At 33.1% G+C, this 17,283-nt stretch overlaps 1 protein-coding gene across 2 annotated transcripts in view; it reads right to left on the bottom strand.

The window, feature by feature from the left end:
* The window catches only part of LOC136031462 (Bardet-Biedl syndrome 5 protein-like), a 73,904-nt gene that overhangs the window by 35,393 nt on the left and 21,228 nt on the right, over positions 1-17,283 (bottom strand). For both annotated transcript variants that reach the window (XM_065711079.1, XM_065711078.1), the window contains exon 4: positions 16,594-16,733. In XM_065711079.1, coding sequence (XP_065567151.1) covers positions 16,594-16,733 — 140 coding nt within the window. The remainder of the gene's footprint in view (positions 1-16,593; positions 16,734-17,283) is intronic.

Here is a 17,283-nt window from a genome sequence, read left to right on the forward strand (position 1 = left end):
GAGGGGCTACTTTTATATTTGCTCCAATACTTTTTCTTTTTCCGTACAGCTTGCTTGACATCACGAGTGATAAATGGTAGGGTTTTGGGTCTTCTTTTCCAGGAAATTACTGTATGTTTTTCTGTTGCTTTAATTAAAACCCTTTTCATTTCAAGCCAAGCCTCCTCCATATTCTTATCATCAATGAATGACCAATCCTGGTTTGCTAACTCATGTCTGACCTGGTTGTAATTTGTGTACACATGCTTAATCCAATTATCCTTCTGTGGGTACAACCTAAGCCTAAAAGTAATTGCAACATGGTCACTCGCTCCAAATGGTGGTTCCGAGTCGACACTAATGAGCGTCTCATGGTCATTAATAAGCAAAAGGTCTATTAGGGTTGGGTTCTGCCCACTTCTATACCTGGTCGGAAAATCAATTGCTTGGTATAGCGAATGTTCATGAAGGCAGTCCAAAAGTGGGCAATTTGAGTGTTCAACCCCTTCTGCAACAGCAAACCCCTCAATCCAGTGTAATTCCGGTAAATTAAAATCTCCCACAATAAGAACATTCTTATAACAATGCTTCATAACATTATTAATAGAATATGCAATTGCTAGAAGGGAACTTGTCTGACAAGGGGAGCTGGGACTTCTATAAAAACAGCCTATGACTACAGGGAGACTTCGCTGCAGAATCGTTATCTATATTTGTTCAATCCAAGGCTCGTAATCTGAATTTACTGTAAGAGCTCTTACCTGGAGCGGAGATCTGACGTACACTGCTATCCCTCTACCATTTGGCTTTGACAGATTGGTGAGTAGCTCAAATCCAGGCACTTGAATTTGTGTATCAGTAAGAGCAAATGCAGTACGTTTAGGTTTCACCTCAGTGAAGGCAAAAACACTTACTTCATGCCTCGTTGACATCACCGACTTAATTTCATTCATCTTTGTGGTAATACAGTCTAAATTGCTATATAGTACCATTAGTCCTTCAATAAAAGTATTGTCGTCATTAGCTTTGCTTGATCCAGAATCACATGATTTAAAAGAAATGGTATCCGATATGAGTTCATAGTTTCTGGTATCCGATCTAGCACTAACATACGATTCAGCTTCTGTATATTTTGGAGAGCCAACTTCACTAGTACTATCACAAATGGAAACACTACTTATAGAACTATTTACAAGTCTTAAAGGGGTACCAGATATAGTATGGTAGTATGGTATGGTTCTAAACTTTTTAAGTTTAGAACATGCAGAGCCGCCATGTTTCTGATCCTCAAAAGTGAGTATACGTTATTTTCTTTTTATATCAGAAGCCCGAAGGGTATTTTTTTTTGTATCTCATACTTTAAGCATTGTACAAAATCAATAGGTTTTATTAAAAGGAGTAAATTGTATATTTATTTTGGTGAGTATACCCAGCTTTATGTCATAGCTGAGGGAGCAACATGAAACATGAAACAGACGAGGGGTAAGGTTACTCATTCGTTTTTCGGAGAAGGGCAAATATTTTTTCTCCTGTCCTAATAACGGAGTACCCTTAGCTTTTTTTTTTTTTACCTGTAATCCAGCTCTTTAGCTAGTTTTATTAGATAACTCGTGGTAACAAGTCAAAAAAGATTGTGTCACAGCAAAGAGGTGCTTTCTGCCTTTCTGTGGATGGTTTGGTTAAAAATCAAATTCATTTTCACCCCAAAGATGGACAAATTACGATTACAATTACAATACCTACCAGTACAGGTTGGGAAGTCATGAGTCCTGTTGGGAAATCTCTTGAGGTGGATGATAGGGGATGGGAAAGTGATACCAGGAGCGATTCGTCAATATTTAGATGTTAATATATTTCATTTCCCTGTTTTTATACAATGCTTAATGGCTCTTTGTTTCTAAGAGGCATGGTTCCTCTACTTGTGTCCATGGGAGCATTCGTACAAAAAATAAAGGTTCAATGAAATTCACCTTCAAAACCAAGATTATGAGGAAACCATAATCAAATTTTGATGTTTCGAACTCCCGTCCTTATTAATAACTATTTGGAGGGGTAATTTTGTCTCATAGGTGATGATCATTGTCGATGCATCGCCTTACGAGTATCCAGTCTGATTGTAATTAAAAAAAATCAACTGAAACTAAGGAGCAACATTAAAACTCGAACAGAAATTATTGCGAACATGAGGGGGGGGGTGTCTTTTTTTGTTATCTCTTTTTTATTTTTCTCTCTATTTATGATCCTGAAATGTATTTTGATGAAGAAACAAAAAAGGGTCAAAATAAATATTATTATATTATTTAGGGTAATCCTGGATATGCTTTTAAAAACAAACAGAAATTCAAGAGCAACAAAGTCAGAAGTAAAAAACAACAGAAAGTAAAGAGCAACATTCAAACAAGATGAACAGAAATTAATTCAAAACTAGGGGAGTGCCCCGTCCTCAACTCCTTGCTTTATACGCTCAAGTTTGATATTTTGAATTAACTCTTTGATAATCATTGCTCAAACACAAAGGCTGTTTGATCGGAACAACAATTATTTTAAACTTGTTACAAAACTTGAGGGCAAAGAGCGGTTCCCTTCACAGACAGAACGATTTCTGTTCATCTTAAATTTAATGTCAGTCTTTAATTTCTTTTGATACATTTCTTTTTTTATTCAGTTGTTATATATTACAAGTTTTTCCAACAAAAGCAAATAGCTAATTTAAAACTTAAGTGAGCTAGAATTAGCTTGTATAAGACGTCAAACATAAACGAGCATATATCACCACAAACGATGAAAGTCAACTTAAAACAGAAAGACATTACAATGACTATGAAGTTAAACATAAAACGAATATAAATTGCTCATTATACTTGGAGCTGCGTTTCTACCGTAGGATATCGAATTAAATTTACAACGCACAGATTAAGATCATACGGACAGCATAGTAAAGCCTAAAAAGCACACCAAGTTTCGTGTTTAAATAGAGAAGGAATTAAATAGAAAATATCCATAGATGCATTAATGGAAATTAAAAATAAACATTTTTAGAAATCAGAAGGGAGGGATAACTGAATATTCTTTGGAAAGAGTAAAAAGGGGAGGGACAATCTTCTTAGTGTTGAAAAGGTTGCTATGACCCTTTGTTCACGATTAATACTTTGACCTACACATGAAAGCAAAATATAACCGTCCAAAAAATCCTGGAAGGATGGTCGAATCGAAATACTAAAAATGCAAATTTTGATATCATTGGTTTTCAAGTATTCAAATTTTCTGAGCCACCTTTTTTGCTGTTTTAAGTTTTGGAAAACACTTGAATCACGAAGTGTAAAATTTTTGTACAAGTAATTCTATATTAAAAATCTTTAGTAAAAATCTCTATGTGAGATCCATTGCAACTTCTTTTCTTCTTTACTTCTACCCACAAAAGAGGTGTGTCAATACAGAGTTCTGGAAATAATTTCCTTATGACCTACAAGCTACGAATTCAGACCAAACTTGGATTGGAGCAAAGACTCTTTTTACTATATATGTTTCCATGGATTCTGATTCATAGTTGAAATTGACGGTAACCTTCAAGAAGACGCCGAATATCTTAAAACAATTTCAGAGCTGAACTGATAAAAATAACATAAATAGTTAAAATATCAGGTAATATAACTGATAAAAAAAAACAACTAAAATATATTAGGATATTAAAATCACTTTCAACAGTAAATTAGTTGCTTTAGTAACATAAATAATTAAATTTCTTCTAAAACAGTTTAAATTTTTAAGTAACATACTTACTTCAATTCAGTTACTTTGAAAATTCTAATAATGTGAAGAATAATAAACTGTTTGAATTATAATGAATGCTCGAAAAAAACGCAAAATATGCCTGCTATTGTAAACGACAGTCAAGCTATGCAGCATTTTTTTTAAACCACTCTAATCGTGTTATTCCAAAAAAAAAATAATCAGCTTTCATGTGAGTTGGATCAAAGTTAGTAATTCCTCCCTTAAAGTAGGACTTTAGCCAGTTTCCTTTTAAATAGCCAGATTTAGGTTTTTCTTCTCCGTTCTTGGTTAAATATTATAATTATTAATTTTTACTATTATTTTTTAGGTAAATTTTTTATTTATGATTTTTATTTATTGATATTTTTAAATATTTTAAACATTATATTTTTTTATTTATAATTTTTAGTCAAAATTTATTAATGTTTATTATTAATTTAGTAAAATTTTACTATTAATTGTTACTTACTTCAATATAGTTACTTTGAAAATTCTAATAATGTGAAAAATAATAAACTGTTTGATATAATAATGTAAAAAAGCGCAAAATATGCCTGCTATGGTAAAGGACAGTCAAGCTACGCAGCATTGTTTTAAACCACTCTAATCGTGTTATTCGAAAAAAAATTAATCAGCTTTCATGTGAGTTGGATCAAAGTTTATAATTCCTCCCTTCAATTAGGACTTTAGCCAGTTTCCTTTAAAATAGCCAGATTTTAATTTCTTTCTCCGTTCTTGGTCAAATATTTTAATTATTAATTTTTACTATTACTATTCATTTTTAGTAAAATTTTTATTTATAATTTTTATTTATTTATAATTTTAAATATTTTTTAATATTATATTTTTTATTTATGATTTTTAGTTAAAATTTATTAATTTTTATTATTAATTTAGTAAAATTTTACTATTAATTGTTGCTTACTTCAATATAGTTACTTTGAAAATTCTAATAATGTGAAAAATAATGAACTGTTTGATATAATAATGTATACTCGAAAAAAGCGCAAAATATGCCTGCTATGGTAAAGGACAGTCAGGTTACGCAGCATTGTTTTTAAACCACTCTAATCGTGTTATTCGAAAAAAAAATCAGCTTTCATGTGAGGTGGATCAAAGTTTATAATTCCTCCCTTCAATTAGGACTTTAGCCAGTTTCCTTTAAAATAGCCAGATTTTAATTTCTTTCTCCGTTCTTGGTCAAATATTTTAATTATTAATTTTTACTATTACTATTCATTTTTAGTAAAATTTTTATTTATAATTTTTATTTATTTATAATTTTAAATATTTTTTAATATTATATTTTTTATTTATGATTTTTAGTTAAAATTTATTAATTTTTATTATTAATTTAGTAAAATTTTACTATTAATTGTTACTTACTTCAATATAGTTACTTTGAAAATTCTAATAATGTGAAAAATAATAAACTGTTTGATATAATAATGTATACTCGAAAAAAGCGCAAAATGTGCCTGCTATGGTAAAGGACAGTCAGGTTACGCAGCATTGTTTTTAAACCACTCTAATCGTGTTATTCGAAAAAAAAATCAGCTTTCATGTGAGGTGGATCAAAGTTTATAATTCCTCCCTTCAATTAGGACTTTAACCAGTTTCCTTTAAAATAGCCAAATTTTAATTTCTTTCTCCGTTCTTGGTCAAATATTTTAATTATTAATTTTTACTATTACTATTCATTTTTAGTAAAATTTTTATTTATAATTTTTTTTTATTTATAATTTTAAATATTTTTTAATATTATATTTTTTATTTATGATTTTTAGTTAAAATTTATTAATTTTTATTATTAATTTAGTAAAATTTTACTATTAATTGTTACTTACTTCAATATAGTTACTTTGAAAATTCTAATAATGTGAAAAATAATGAACTGTTTGATATAATAATGTATACTCGAAAAAAGCGCAAAATATGCCTGCTATGGTAAAGGACAGTCAGGTTACGCAGCATTGTTTTTAAACCACTCTAATCATGTTATTCGAAAAAAAAAATCAGCTTTCATGTGAGGTGGATCAAAGTTTATAATTCCTCCCTTCAAGTAGGACTTTAGCCAGTTTCCTATAAAATAGCCAGATTTTAATTTCTTTCTCCGTTCTTGGTCAAATATTTTAATTATTAGTTTTTTAATGCGTGTGCGCGAGGAGGTAACATCGTTGAATTTGGGCCACAGCTCTAAAATTAAGAATATCTTTTCGAATTTTCGGAATTAAATTTAATAGGATTTGTTCTCTAGTCTAGGAATACACAAACGTCAGAAAAACTTTGAAGAAAAAACCAAATTAGGAAGAAACCAAAGGCTTACACGCTCAAAGATTTCTGAAGAAAAAAAAATAAAGGAATCTTGTGACGGTGTAGCGATTATTATACTTGTAAGCAGGTTTGAACAGTGAACCAATCGTCTTTTTATTTAGAAATTTTGGGTGAAGTATACTATTTAACAGCGAACCAGTTACCGGTTATTACACGCCCTTATAAGGCGGGGAAAATAAAACACTAATTCCAAGAACTCCAGAACTTTATCCATTTTAGTGCCCCTACGATGTTCCAGTGACCGGTAGCGCTGGGGAAAAAGCGAAAGAAAAAGAAGACATATTCAGGCAATAAGCACTTTTTCGTAATTTCCAAGAATTTTTTTGGTCATTAACTTCAGCGTTGAAATGAAAATAAATAGCTTCTATCATTAACGAATCAGATTTCCGTTCCGATTAATTTTTTTCACTTGTTTTTTTTTTTCTTTTTTTTGCTTCCACTTGCAAAGGTGACAGAGTAGGAATGGGACAGAGAAAGGGGATTTTAAACATCAGTATGAGAGTTTCGGATCATAAAGATTTCAGCGGTAGAATTTTAATGGTTTCAAGCCTTCATACTCCAGATTTGACCCTAAAAAAGGACTTTGGTGCCATCAGGCATTTTATGATGGTGTTGTCTTTTAGAAATTGCAAAAAGCATGTAGATGTGAATATTAGATTTCAAGTAACATTAAACAGCTCCCTACTATATTCTGATGCCCTATCAGTGCTTAAAAAAATAAAATAGAGTAAGGAAGACATGTTAGTGTTTCCGGCTCTTTTTATAAGTTCCAAGAATTTTTTTCCGAAATAAACTTTTGTTATTAATTTAAATAATAGCTATCATGCATGAACCAGCTTTATCAGTGTTTTTCCTATGAGAAAGCGTTTTTCAATATTTTTAAATGTTTCGGCTACTATGGGCTTTCTCTGTGCTAGGGTAGAGCTATTGCTACAACAATGACCTTCAAGTGTGTTCAGGCCCTGGACATGCAAAGCACTACTAATTTGAAATATATAAAACAGAAAAATAAATTCTTGTTTTTTAAATGGTGGAGGGTTAAATTTACCTAGAAGTTGTATAAAAGAATTAATCAACAAATAAAGACCATTTCATTTGAGTCAGCTTTAGTCATCTCTGACGAAACGGGCCGAATTACATTTTGCGTTTATCTTATTGATTTGAAAAGGGTTCAGCTGAATGTGGTCAATTTAAACAGGAGTCGAGTCAGACAGGTGTGGGTTAAACAGGTTGGATAGAAAGGATTGAGTTAAATAAGGCTTAAATTACCTAGAAGGTGACTAGAGTGGGGGGTTCAAACCAAGTGGGGTTGAGTTGCATAAGGATTGAATTTCACGGAGGTTGAGTTGAAAAAAGGTTGAGCTGAATATGGTTTAATTTCAGGTATTTTTAATTAAGTGAGGGTTCAGCTGAAGTGGAGTTGATTTGCACTAGAGTTAGCTTTACGGGGTTCAGTTCCATAAGGGTTCAATTAAACGGGGTTTAAGTTGCATGAGGGTTCAGTTGCACGACGGTTCCGTTAAACAGAGATTGAGCTTGATGAGGATTCAGATAAACAGGGATTCAGTTCCGCAGGGATTGAGTTGCTTTAGGGTTCAGTTGCAAATGGGATCAGTTGCATATGGGTCAGTTGCACAAGTGTCAGTTACAAGGAGGTTCAGTTGCGTCAAGGTTCAGTATATGGAGTTTTAGTAACAAGACGGTTCATTTAGACCTGGGATCCAATACACGAGGGTTCAAAAGCAAGGGGTTCAGCTATATGATTGTTCTGTTGCGGTGGAACCTATGAAAATCATTGTGTTCAGATAATGATAAGGTTTTTAGAAATGTCTTTGTGGGGCACGGCCCGAAATTGGTTGGGAACCACGGGCTAGGCATATATTCAGTAAATAAGAAGAGAATTTATACCAGACCTACTCTTTGAAGTCTAAGACTTGATGCTTTTTCTGATTATCCTGTGTTTTTAGTATAATTAATTTATTTGCATTTCTTTAAATACACCCCCCTCCACTTCTAAATAATTTAATGGTTTTTATTAAAAGGAAATATCTTTTATAGTTTCTCTCTTTTATAATTTTTGCTTATGATTGGCTTATAATTTAGCTTTTCGACTCTTTGGCGGATAAAAAAACGCTGCTCAACGCTGCTTTGATTTCAAGACACCACAGATCGCGCTTCTTTGCTGTTATTAAATAAAAAAAACTAATTTTTTTAGCTGAAAGTAAGGAGCGACATTAAAACTTAAAACGAACAGAAATTACTCGGTATATGAAATGGGTTGTCCCCTCCACAATCCCTCACTCTTTACGCTAAAGCTTTTAGTTGTTTTAAAAAGTATAATTGTGGCAAAGAGTCCAACTTTAGCGTAAAGAGCGAGGGATTGCGGAGGGGACAACCCATACCGAGTAATTTCTGTTCGTTTTAAGTTTTAATGTCGCTCCTTACTTTCAGCTAAAAAAATTAGTTTTTTTTATTTAATTTCTGAACGTTTATGAATTAATGCATGTTTGGTTTTGGCTCTTCGCACATAAATTATTAAAATGAAATTTGTATATTAATTCTTTTTTTGGCTAAATGGCTTTTTCTTAGTTTTGATCAGACGATTTTGAGAAATAAGGGGTGGAGAAGGAGGCCTAGTTGCCCTCCAATTTTGGTTACTTAAAAAGGCAACTAGAACATTTAATTTTTAACGAACGTTTTTATTAGTAAAAAATATACGTAACTTAAGAATTAACTTACGTAACAAACTTTCATAATCTTATATTTGTATTATGTATACGAGGGGGTTTGTACCCTCGTTAATATCTCGCTCTTTACAATAAATCGTAAGTTTTGTCCCAATTCTTTAAGAATGACCCCTGAATCAGAAAGGCCATAGAACAAATAGTTGAAATTACTAAAAATACTTTAGCATAAACTGCGAGGTATATATCTCCTCCTAAATACCTCGCTCTTTATGCTAAAGTATTTTTAGAACCCCTCATATGCGTAATAATCTCTGTTCGTTTTAAGTTTCAATGCTACTCCTTCCTTTCATTTGAAAAAACGTTTTCATGTTTATTTCTCATTGTTTTCTTATAGTAATGTAGAAAATCCTGAGCCCTTTTCATTGAATTTTTCTTCCCTCATGATACATTCCTCCAAAGAAAGATCCTCCAACATAGCCCCCTCCCCTCAGCCCCACCCCCAAACAAAATAAAATCCCCCTGAAAACGTCTGTACACTTCCCAATAACCATTACTATATGTAAACACTGGTCAAAGTTTGTAACTTGCAGCCCCTCCCCCAGGGATTGTGGGGGAGTAAGTCATCCCCAAAGACATAGTTATTATAGTTTTCGACTATGCTGAACATAATGGCTATCTCAAAATTTTGATCCGTTGACTTTGGGGAAAAAAATGAGCGTGGGAGGGGGCCTAGATGCCCTCCAATTTTTTGGTCACTTAAAAAGGGCACTAGAACTTTTCATTTCCGTTAGAATGAGCCCTCTTGCGACATCCTAGGACCACTTGGTCGATACGATGACCCCTGGGAAAAAAAAAATAAATAAACACGCACTCGTGATTTGTCTTCTGGCAAAAAATACAAAATTCCACATTTTTTTAGATTGGAGCTTGAAACTTCTACAGTAGGGTTCTCTGATACGCTGAATCTGATGGTGTCATTTTTGTTAAGATTCTATGACTTTTAGGGGGGTGTTTCCCCATATTTTCTTAATTAAGGCAAATCTTCTCAGGCTCGTAACTTTTGATGGGTAAGACTAAACTTGATGAAACTTATATATTGAAAATCAGCATCAAAATGCGATTCTTTTGATGTAGCTATTGATATCAAAATTCAATTTTTTAGAGTTTTGGTTACTATTGAGCCGGGTCGCTCCTTACTACAGTTCGTTACCACGAACTGTTTGATTAAATAAAAAAAAACAAGTTTTTTTAACTGAAAGTAAGGAGCGACATTAAAACTTAAAACGAACAGAAATTACTCCGTATATGAAATGGGTTGTCCCCTCCGCAGTCCCTCGCTCTTTACGCTAAAGTTTGACTCTTTGCCACAATTCTACTTTTTAAAACAATTAAAAACTTTAGCGTAAAGAGCGTGGGACTGCGGAGGGGACAACCCATTTCATATACGGAGTAATTTCTGTTCGTTTTAAGTTTTAATGTCGCTCCTTACTTTCAGTTAAAAAAACTAGTTTTTTTTATTTAATTTCTGAACGTTTTTGAATTAATGCATGTTTGATTTTGGCTCTCCGCACATAAATGATTGAAATGAAATTAGTATATTAATTTTTTTTTTGGCTAAATGGCTTTCTCTTAGTTTTGATCAGACGATTTTGAGAAATAAGGGGTGGGGAAGGAGGCCTAGCTGCCCTCCAATTTTTCGGTTACTTAAAAAGGCTACTAGAACTTTTAATATTCAACGAACGTTTTTATTAGTAAAAAATATACGTAACTTAAGAATTAAATTACGTAACAAACTTTTATATTCTTATATTTTTATTATGTGTACGAGGGGGTTTGTACCCTCGTTAATACCTCGCTCTTTACACTAAATCGTAAGTTTTGTCCCAATTCTTTAAGAATGACCCCTGAATCAAAAAGGCCGTAGAATAAATAGTTGAAATCACTAAAAATATTTTAGCATCAAGAGCGAGGTATCTATCTCCTCCTAAATACCTCGCTCTTTATGCTAAAGTATTTTTAGAACCCCTCATATGCGTAATAATCTCTGTTCGTTTTAAATTTCAATGCTATTCCTTACTTTCATTTGAAAAAACGTTTTCATGTTTATTTTTTCATTGTTTTTTTTATAGTAATGCTAGAAAATCCTGCGCCCTTTTCATTGAATTTTTCTTCCCCCGTGACATATTCCTCAAAGGAAAGATCCTCCCACAAAGCCCTCTCCCATCAACCCCACCCCCCAAACCAAAAAATCCCCATGAAAACGTCTGTACACTTCCCAATAACCATTACTATATGTAAACACTGGTCAAAGTTTGTAACTTGCAGCCCCTCCCTCAGGGATTGTGGGGGAGTAAGTCATTCCCAAAGACATAGTTATTATGGTTTTCGACTATGTTGAACTAAATGGCTATCTTAAAATTTTAATCTGTTGACTTTTGGAAAAAAATGAGCATGGGAGGGGGCCTATTTGCCCTCCAATTTTTTGGTCACTTAAAAAGGGCACTAGAACTTTTCATTTCCGTTAGAATGAGCCCTCTCGCGACATCCTAGGACCACTTGGTCGATAAGATGACCCCTGGGAAAAAAAAAAACAAATAAATAAACACGCACCCGTGATTTGTCTTCTGGCAAAAAATACAAAATTCCACATTTTTTAGATAGGAGCTTGAAATTTTTGCTATAGAGTTCTCTGATATACCGAATGCGATAGTGTGATTTTCGTTAAGATTCTGTGACTTTTAATGGATAATTCCCCCTTTTTTCCAAAATAGGGCAAATTTTCTCAGGCTCGTAACTTTTGATGACAAAGACTAAATTAATTGAAACTTAATATTTAGAATCAGCGTAAAAATTCGAATCTTTTGATGTATCTTTTAGCATCAAAATTCCGTTTTTTAGAGTTTCGTTTACTATTGAGCCGGGTCGCCCCTTACTACAGTTCCTTACCACGAAGTGTTTGAAAAGAAAATAATTCGGTATTTCGGGGCTTCTGACATTATTACTCCTTTGCGGAAGTTAGGCTCAAAATTGAAAAAGGATTATATTTTTTCTCTGGGCCCCTTCCACCTCTTAGTTCGTTTATTTTCCCGTTAGTTTTCACCTGTTTTCGCTTTATAGTTGTGTTATCTCTTAGCAGTTCTTTCGTTAGTTGAGTTATGGTTGTGGTATATATGTTTTATCGCTCGTATAGTTGTGTTATTTTCAAATTATACTCCATAATAGAGAGGCTCCGAACACCAGCATTGTATATTAAGCTCTTAATTTGACATTTTTTTCTAACGTGACCAGATTCGTCCTGCGCCCTTTTCATTGAATTTTTTTCCCCCATGGCATATTTCTCCAAGGAAAGATCCTCCCACATAGCCCCCTCCCTCAACCCTACCCCCAAAACCAAAAAAATCCCCCTGAAAACGTCTGTACACTTTCCAATAACCATTATTATATGTAAACACTGGTTGAAGTTTGTAACTTGCAACCCCTCCCCCAGGGGCTGTGGGGGAGCAAGTCATCCCCAAAAACATAGTTATTATGATTTTCGACTATGCTAAACAAAATGGATATCTCAAAATTTTGATCCGTTGACTTTGGGAAAAAAATGAGCGTGGGAGGGGGCCTAGATGCCCTCCAATTTTTTTGGTCACTTAAAAAGGGCACTAGAACTTTTCATTTCCGTTAGAATGAGCCCTCTTGCGACATTCTAGGACCACTTGGTCGATACGATGACCCCTGGGAAAAAAAAACAAAAAAAAAAAAAAAAAAAAAAAACAAACAAATAAACACGCACCCGTGATTTGTCTTCGGGCAAAAAATGCAAAATTCCACATTTTTGTAGATAGGAGCTTGAAACTTCTAGAGTAGGGTTCTCTGATACGCTGAATCTGATGGTGTCATTTTCGTTAAGATCCTACGACTTTTAGGGGGTGTTTCCCCCTATTTTCCTAAATAAGGCAAATTTTCTCAGGCTCGTAACTTTTGATGGCTAAGACTAAACTTGATGAAACTTATATATTTAAAATCAGCATTAAAATGCGATTCTTTTGATGTAGCTATTGATATCAAAATTCAATTTTTTAGAGTTTTGGTTACTATTGAGCCGGGTCGCTCCTTACTACAGTTCGTTACCACGAACTGTTTGATTCGTAAACTTATAGGCCTATTGGTTTTGCGATATTTTTTTCTATTTTGAGAGAAGGGGGTGTGCTATTGTTGATATTATGAAAAATAGACACAAATTGCTTAGAACATGCTTTCAGAAGGGCGCAAATGACACTCTGTCCGCTAAAACGTTGACGGGGATAGCTCTATTTCATTTATGGTAATTTTTATTCACTTTGAATTCAGATTTATTATTAATTTTAGTTTATGTTTTTTCTAAGATGTATTTATTCATATACAGCAGTGTATGCTATTTTTATGGTGAATGAATAATTGTATTTTATTTATATCCCATCGCACAAAAACAGAGAAAAAAAGGAGTATGTAAAAACAAGTGAGAAAAACAAAACTAAAAAAAAACCTCATAAAATGACATTTTACAATTCATAGCTGATTTACTAACAGCGCACATGTCCCACAGCTAGGCACATAGACCGGAGAAACTTTCTCCTTAGATACGGATTAAATAAAAAAAAACAGTTTTTTTTTAGCTGAAAGTAAGGAGCGACATTAAAACTTAAAACGAACAGAAATTACTTCGTATATGACAGGGGCTGCTTCCTCATCAACGCCCCGCTTTTGACTCTTTTTCTCAACTCTTCCATTTAAAACAGTAAAAAACTTTAGCGTAAAGAGTGAGGCGTTGATGAGGAAGCAGCCCCTTTCATGTACGAAGTAATTTCTGTTCGTTTTAAGTTTTAATGTCGCTCCTTACTTTCAGCTAAAAAAACTTGTTTTTTATTTAATTTCTGAACGTTTTTGAGTCAATGCATGTTTTGAATTTGGCTCTTCGCAGAGGAATAATTAACACGACATTTGCAAGTTTTTTTTTTTGGCTAAATGGCTTTCTCATAGTTTTGATCGAATGATTTTGAGAAAAAAAGGAACGGTGGAGGAAGCCTAGTGGTCCTTCGATTTTTGGTTACCTAAAAAGGCAACTAGAACTTTTAATTTTTTACGAATGTTTTTATTAGTAAATATATGAGGGGTTCACCCCCTGTTCAGTACCTCGCTCTTTACACTAAAGATTAAATTTTGTCCCAATTCATTAAGAATGACCCCTGAATCACAAAAGCCGTAGAATAAATATTTGAAATCACTAAACTACTTTAGCGTATCGAGCGAGGTATTAGGAGGAGGTGAGCCCCTCATATGCTTACTAATTTCTGTTCGTTTTAAGTTTTAATGATGCTCCTTACTTCCAGTTGAAAAAACTTTTCATGTTTATTTTCCATTTTTTATTTATTAATGCTTGAAAATCCTGCGTTCCCTTCATGGAAATTTTCTTCTCCCATGAAAGATTCCTCGATGGAAAGTTCCCCCAACATATCCCCCTCTTGTCAACCGATCCCCCAACCAAAAAATCCCCCTGGAAACGTCTTTACACTTCCCAATAAGCATTACTATATGTAAGCACCGGTCAAAGTTTGTAACTTGTAGCCCCTCCCGCGGGGACTGTGGGGGAGTAATTCGTCCTCAAAGACGTAGTTTTAAGGTTTTTCGACTACGCTGACTAAAGTTGCTATCTCAGAATTTTGATCCGTTGACTTTGGGAAAATAATTAGCGTGGGAGGGGGCCTAGGTGCCCTCCAATTTTTTGGTCACTTAAAAGGGGCACTAGAACTTTTCACTTCCGTTAGGATGAGCCCTCTCGCAAGATTCTAGGACGACTGGGTCAATACGATCACCCCTGGGAAAAAAAACAAACAAACAAATAAACACGCATCCTTGATCTGCCTTCTGGCAAAAAATACAAAATTCCACATTTTTGTAGATATGAGCTTGAAACTTCTACAACAGGGTTTTCTGATACGCTGAATCTGATGATGTGATTTTCGTTAAGATTCTATGACTTTTAAGGGTTGTTTCCTCCTATTTTCCAAAATAAGACAAATTTTCTCAGACTCGTAACTTTTGATGGGTAACATTAAACTTGACGAAACTTATAAATTTAAAATCAACATTAAAATGCAATTCTTTTGATTTAGCTATTGGTATCAAAATTCCATTTTTTAGAGTTTTGGTTACTATTGAGCCGGGTCGCTCCTTACTACAGTTCGTTACTGCGAACTGTTTGATTACAGATCCACCGTGGGACTCGGAGCATATCTAGAAAACTTGCGCTTCATTCTAAGACGATCGGACTCACTGAAAATGTGGTGAAACTACTCTAAATAAAGAATATGTGGCTGGGCAACATCCTTACAAAAAGGGCAATATTCCAGATAGAGCTAATTACTAATAATTACTAATAATTACGATAAATTACTAATAATCATACCAAATGACTGACAGATTTGCTCTCCTTCTTTTCCGACATTAGTAGCTTAATGTTCTTAATGTTATTACCAGTTGAGAGATTAATATATGTCAACTTATCACGAGACTTCACCTGGTTACCATACAAATCTATAAATACTTAACTAATTCTGGTTTTTCCTAACTCATTAGAAATCAAACCTCCACATTTTGTTTCATTAAGGGAAAGCCCAATTTCACAGTAGTTTTCAGAAACATTTTTCCAACCCACCGGTGGTCCTAATGATGTTAAGAACATCATCTGTATGACAAAGTATGGATAAATCAGCTCCTCTAAAATATAACCCAAAATAATTGGCAACTGCCCCCTCCAAACCCCAGTTTGCCCTTCCAGCAAAAATTTAGTTGTTGCAAAAAAAATCCTGTCAAAACTAAGATAAGTCTATATAATTCAAGCATTCAGAGAAACAGGTCAGTTTTCTTCAGAGAATGTGCAAGAAAATGTTAAATAAAGAAAATGTGAAACTAAACCTGGAATTACTCCATGACTCAATAGCTCATTGATTACTTAGGAATACAACAGCGAGTCAAACCCTTTACTAACATCACACGTTCCAAGATTTCGAGCCTCATCAACCGAACATAACTCAACCAATACCTCAACCAATAAAAACCAATAAATAAACCAATAAATAACTCAACCAATACTTTAGAGTATCTGATTGCACCTTTTTCTTTTGTATTATTTATTGAAATTATTACAATTTAATTAATAGAAATTTTAATGGATTATTAATAGAATTATTAATATTATTATTAATAGAATAGAATTACTATATTATAAAATTATTATAATTAATAAAATAGAATTATTAGAATAGAATTATTATTATATTTCTAGAATAGAATTATTATAATTAATATTATAACATTATTAATAGAATAGATATTATTATTAATAGAAATTATAATAAAATATTAATAGAAACTTAATTTAATTGATATTTAATAGAAATTATTACAATTTCTGTTATTGGTTTCATTTGTTTATTGGTTGTAATTTCTGTTAATTTTAAGTTTGAATTGTTATATGACTTAATTTCTGTTGGTATTTGTTTTTTAATATGGCTCTTTACAAAAAAAAAATAACTCATTTCTTCTTCCCTCTAAATGAGGTATTTACCCTTAGAATATCCCTAAATGGAAATAAAATGTCGTTGTAGCTTCCAGAAAGCCTAGCCCATTCAACTTTACCTTGTACAATACTTTATAGTTTATCCCAATTAGCTCTCATTTCTTTTTTCTAAATTAATTGTTCCATCTGTTGCAACAGGTCCTAAGCATTATTGCTAGAATTACAAGAGTCAGAAGATTGCCAGGATAAGTAGTAATTCTTAGCAATTTATACCTCATTGTTTCCTGGGCAATTTGATATATCTCAATAGCTGTTTGGTATTGCGATGAAAAAATGAATTCAAACTTTGCTTCTCCATATCTACACACTATGTACAAGACCTCATTCATTCCAAGTGCTGTCTCCCGGTTTTTCTAGAAAAGAGATTTATAAAATATCTTAATCATAAGTAAAACAGTTCTTTCCTTTTCCTAAATTTTACACAGGACGGGCTCTCAAGGAAACTTCCTATACCTCCCATGTTAAACATTTGGAGTTTGCCTTATGTTCCTGAAATTAAATTCAAAAACAAGTTTTTTTTTAACTGAAAGTAAGGAGCGACATTAAAACTTAAAACGAACAGAAATTACTCCGTATATGAAGGGGCTTTTCCTCCTCAACGCCCCACTCTTAACGCTAAAGTTTGACTCTTTCTCTTAACTCTACTTTTTAAAACAGTAAAAAACTTTAGCGTAAAGAGCGGGGTGTTCGGGGGGAAAAGCCCCTTTCATATACGGAGTATTTTCTGTTCGTTTTAAGTATTAATGTCAGTCCTTACTTTCAGTTCAAAAAAGCTTGTTTTTTATATTTAATTTCTCAAGGTTTTGGAATTAATGCATGTTTTGATTTTGGCTCATCGCACAAAAATAATTAAAACGAAATTTGCATAATATTTTTTTTGTTAAAAGGCTTTCTCATAGTTTT

Source organism: Artemia franciscana, chromosome 9 (genome assembly GCF_032884065.1).
Source record: "Artemia franciscana chromosome 9, ASM3288406v1, whole genome shotgun sequence".
Classification (NCBI taxonomy): Eukaryota; Metazoa; Arthropoda; class Branchiopoda; order Anostraca; family Artemiidae; genus Artemia; species Artemia franciscana.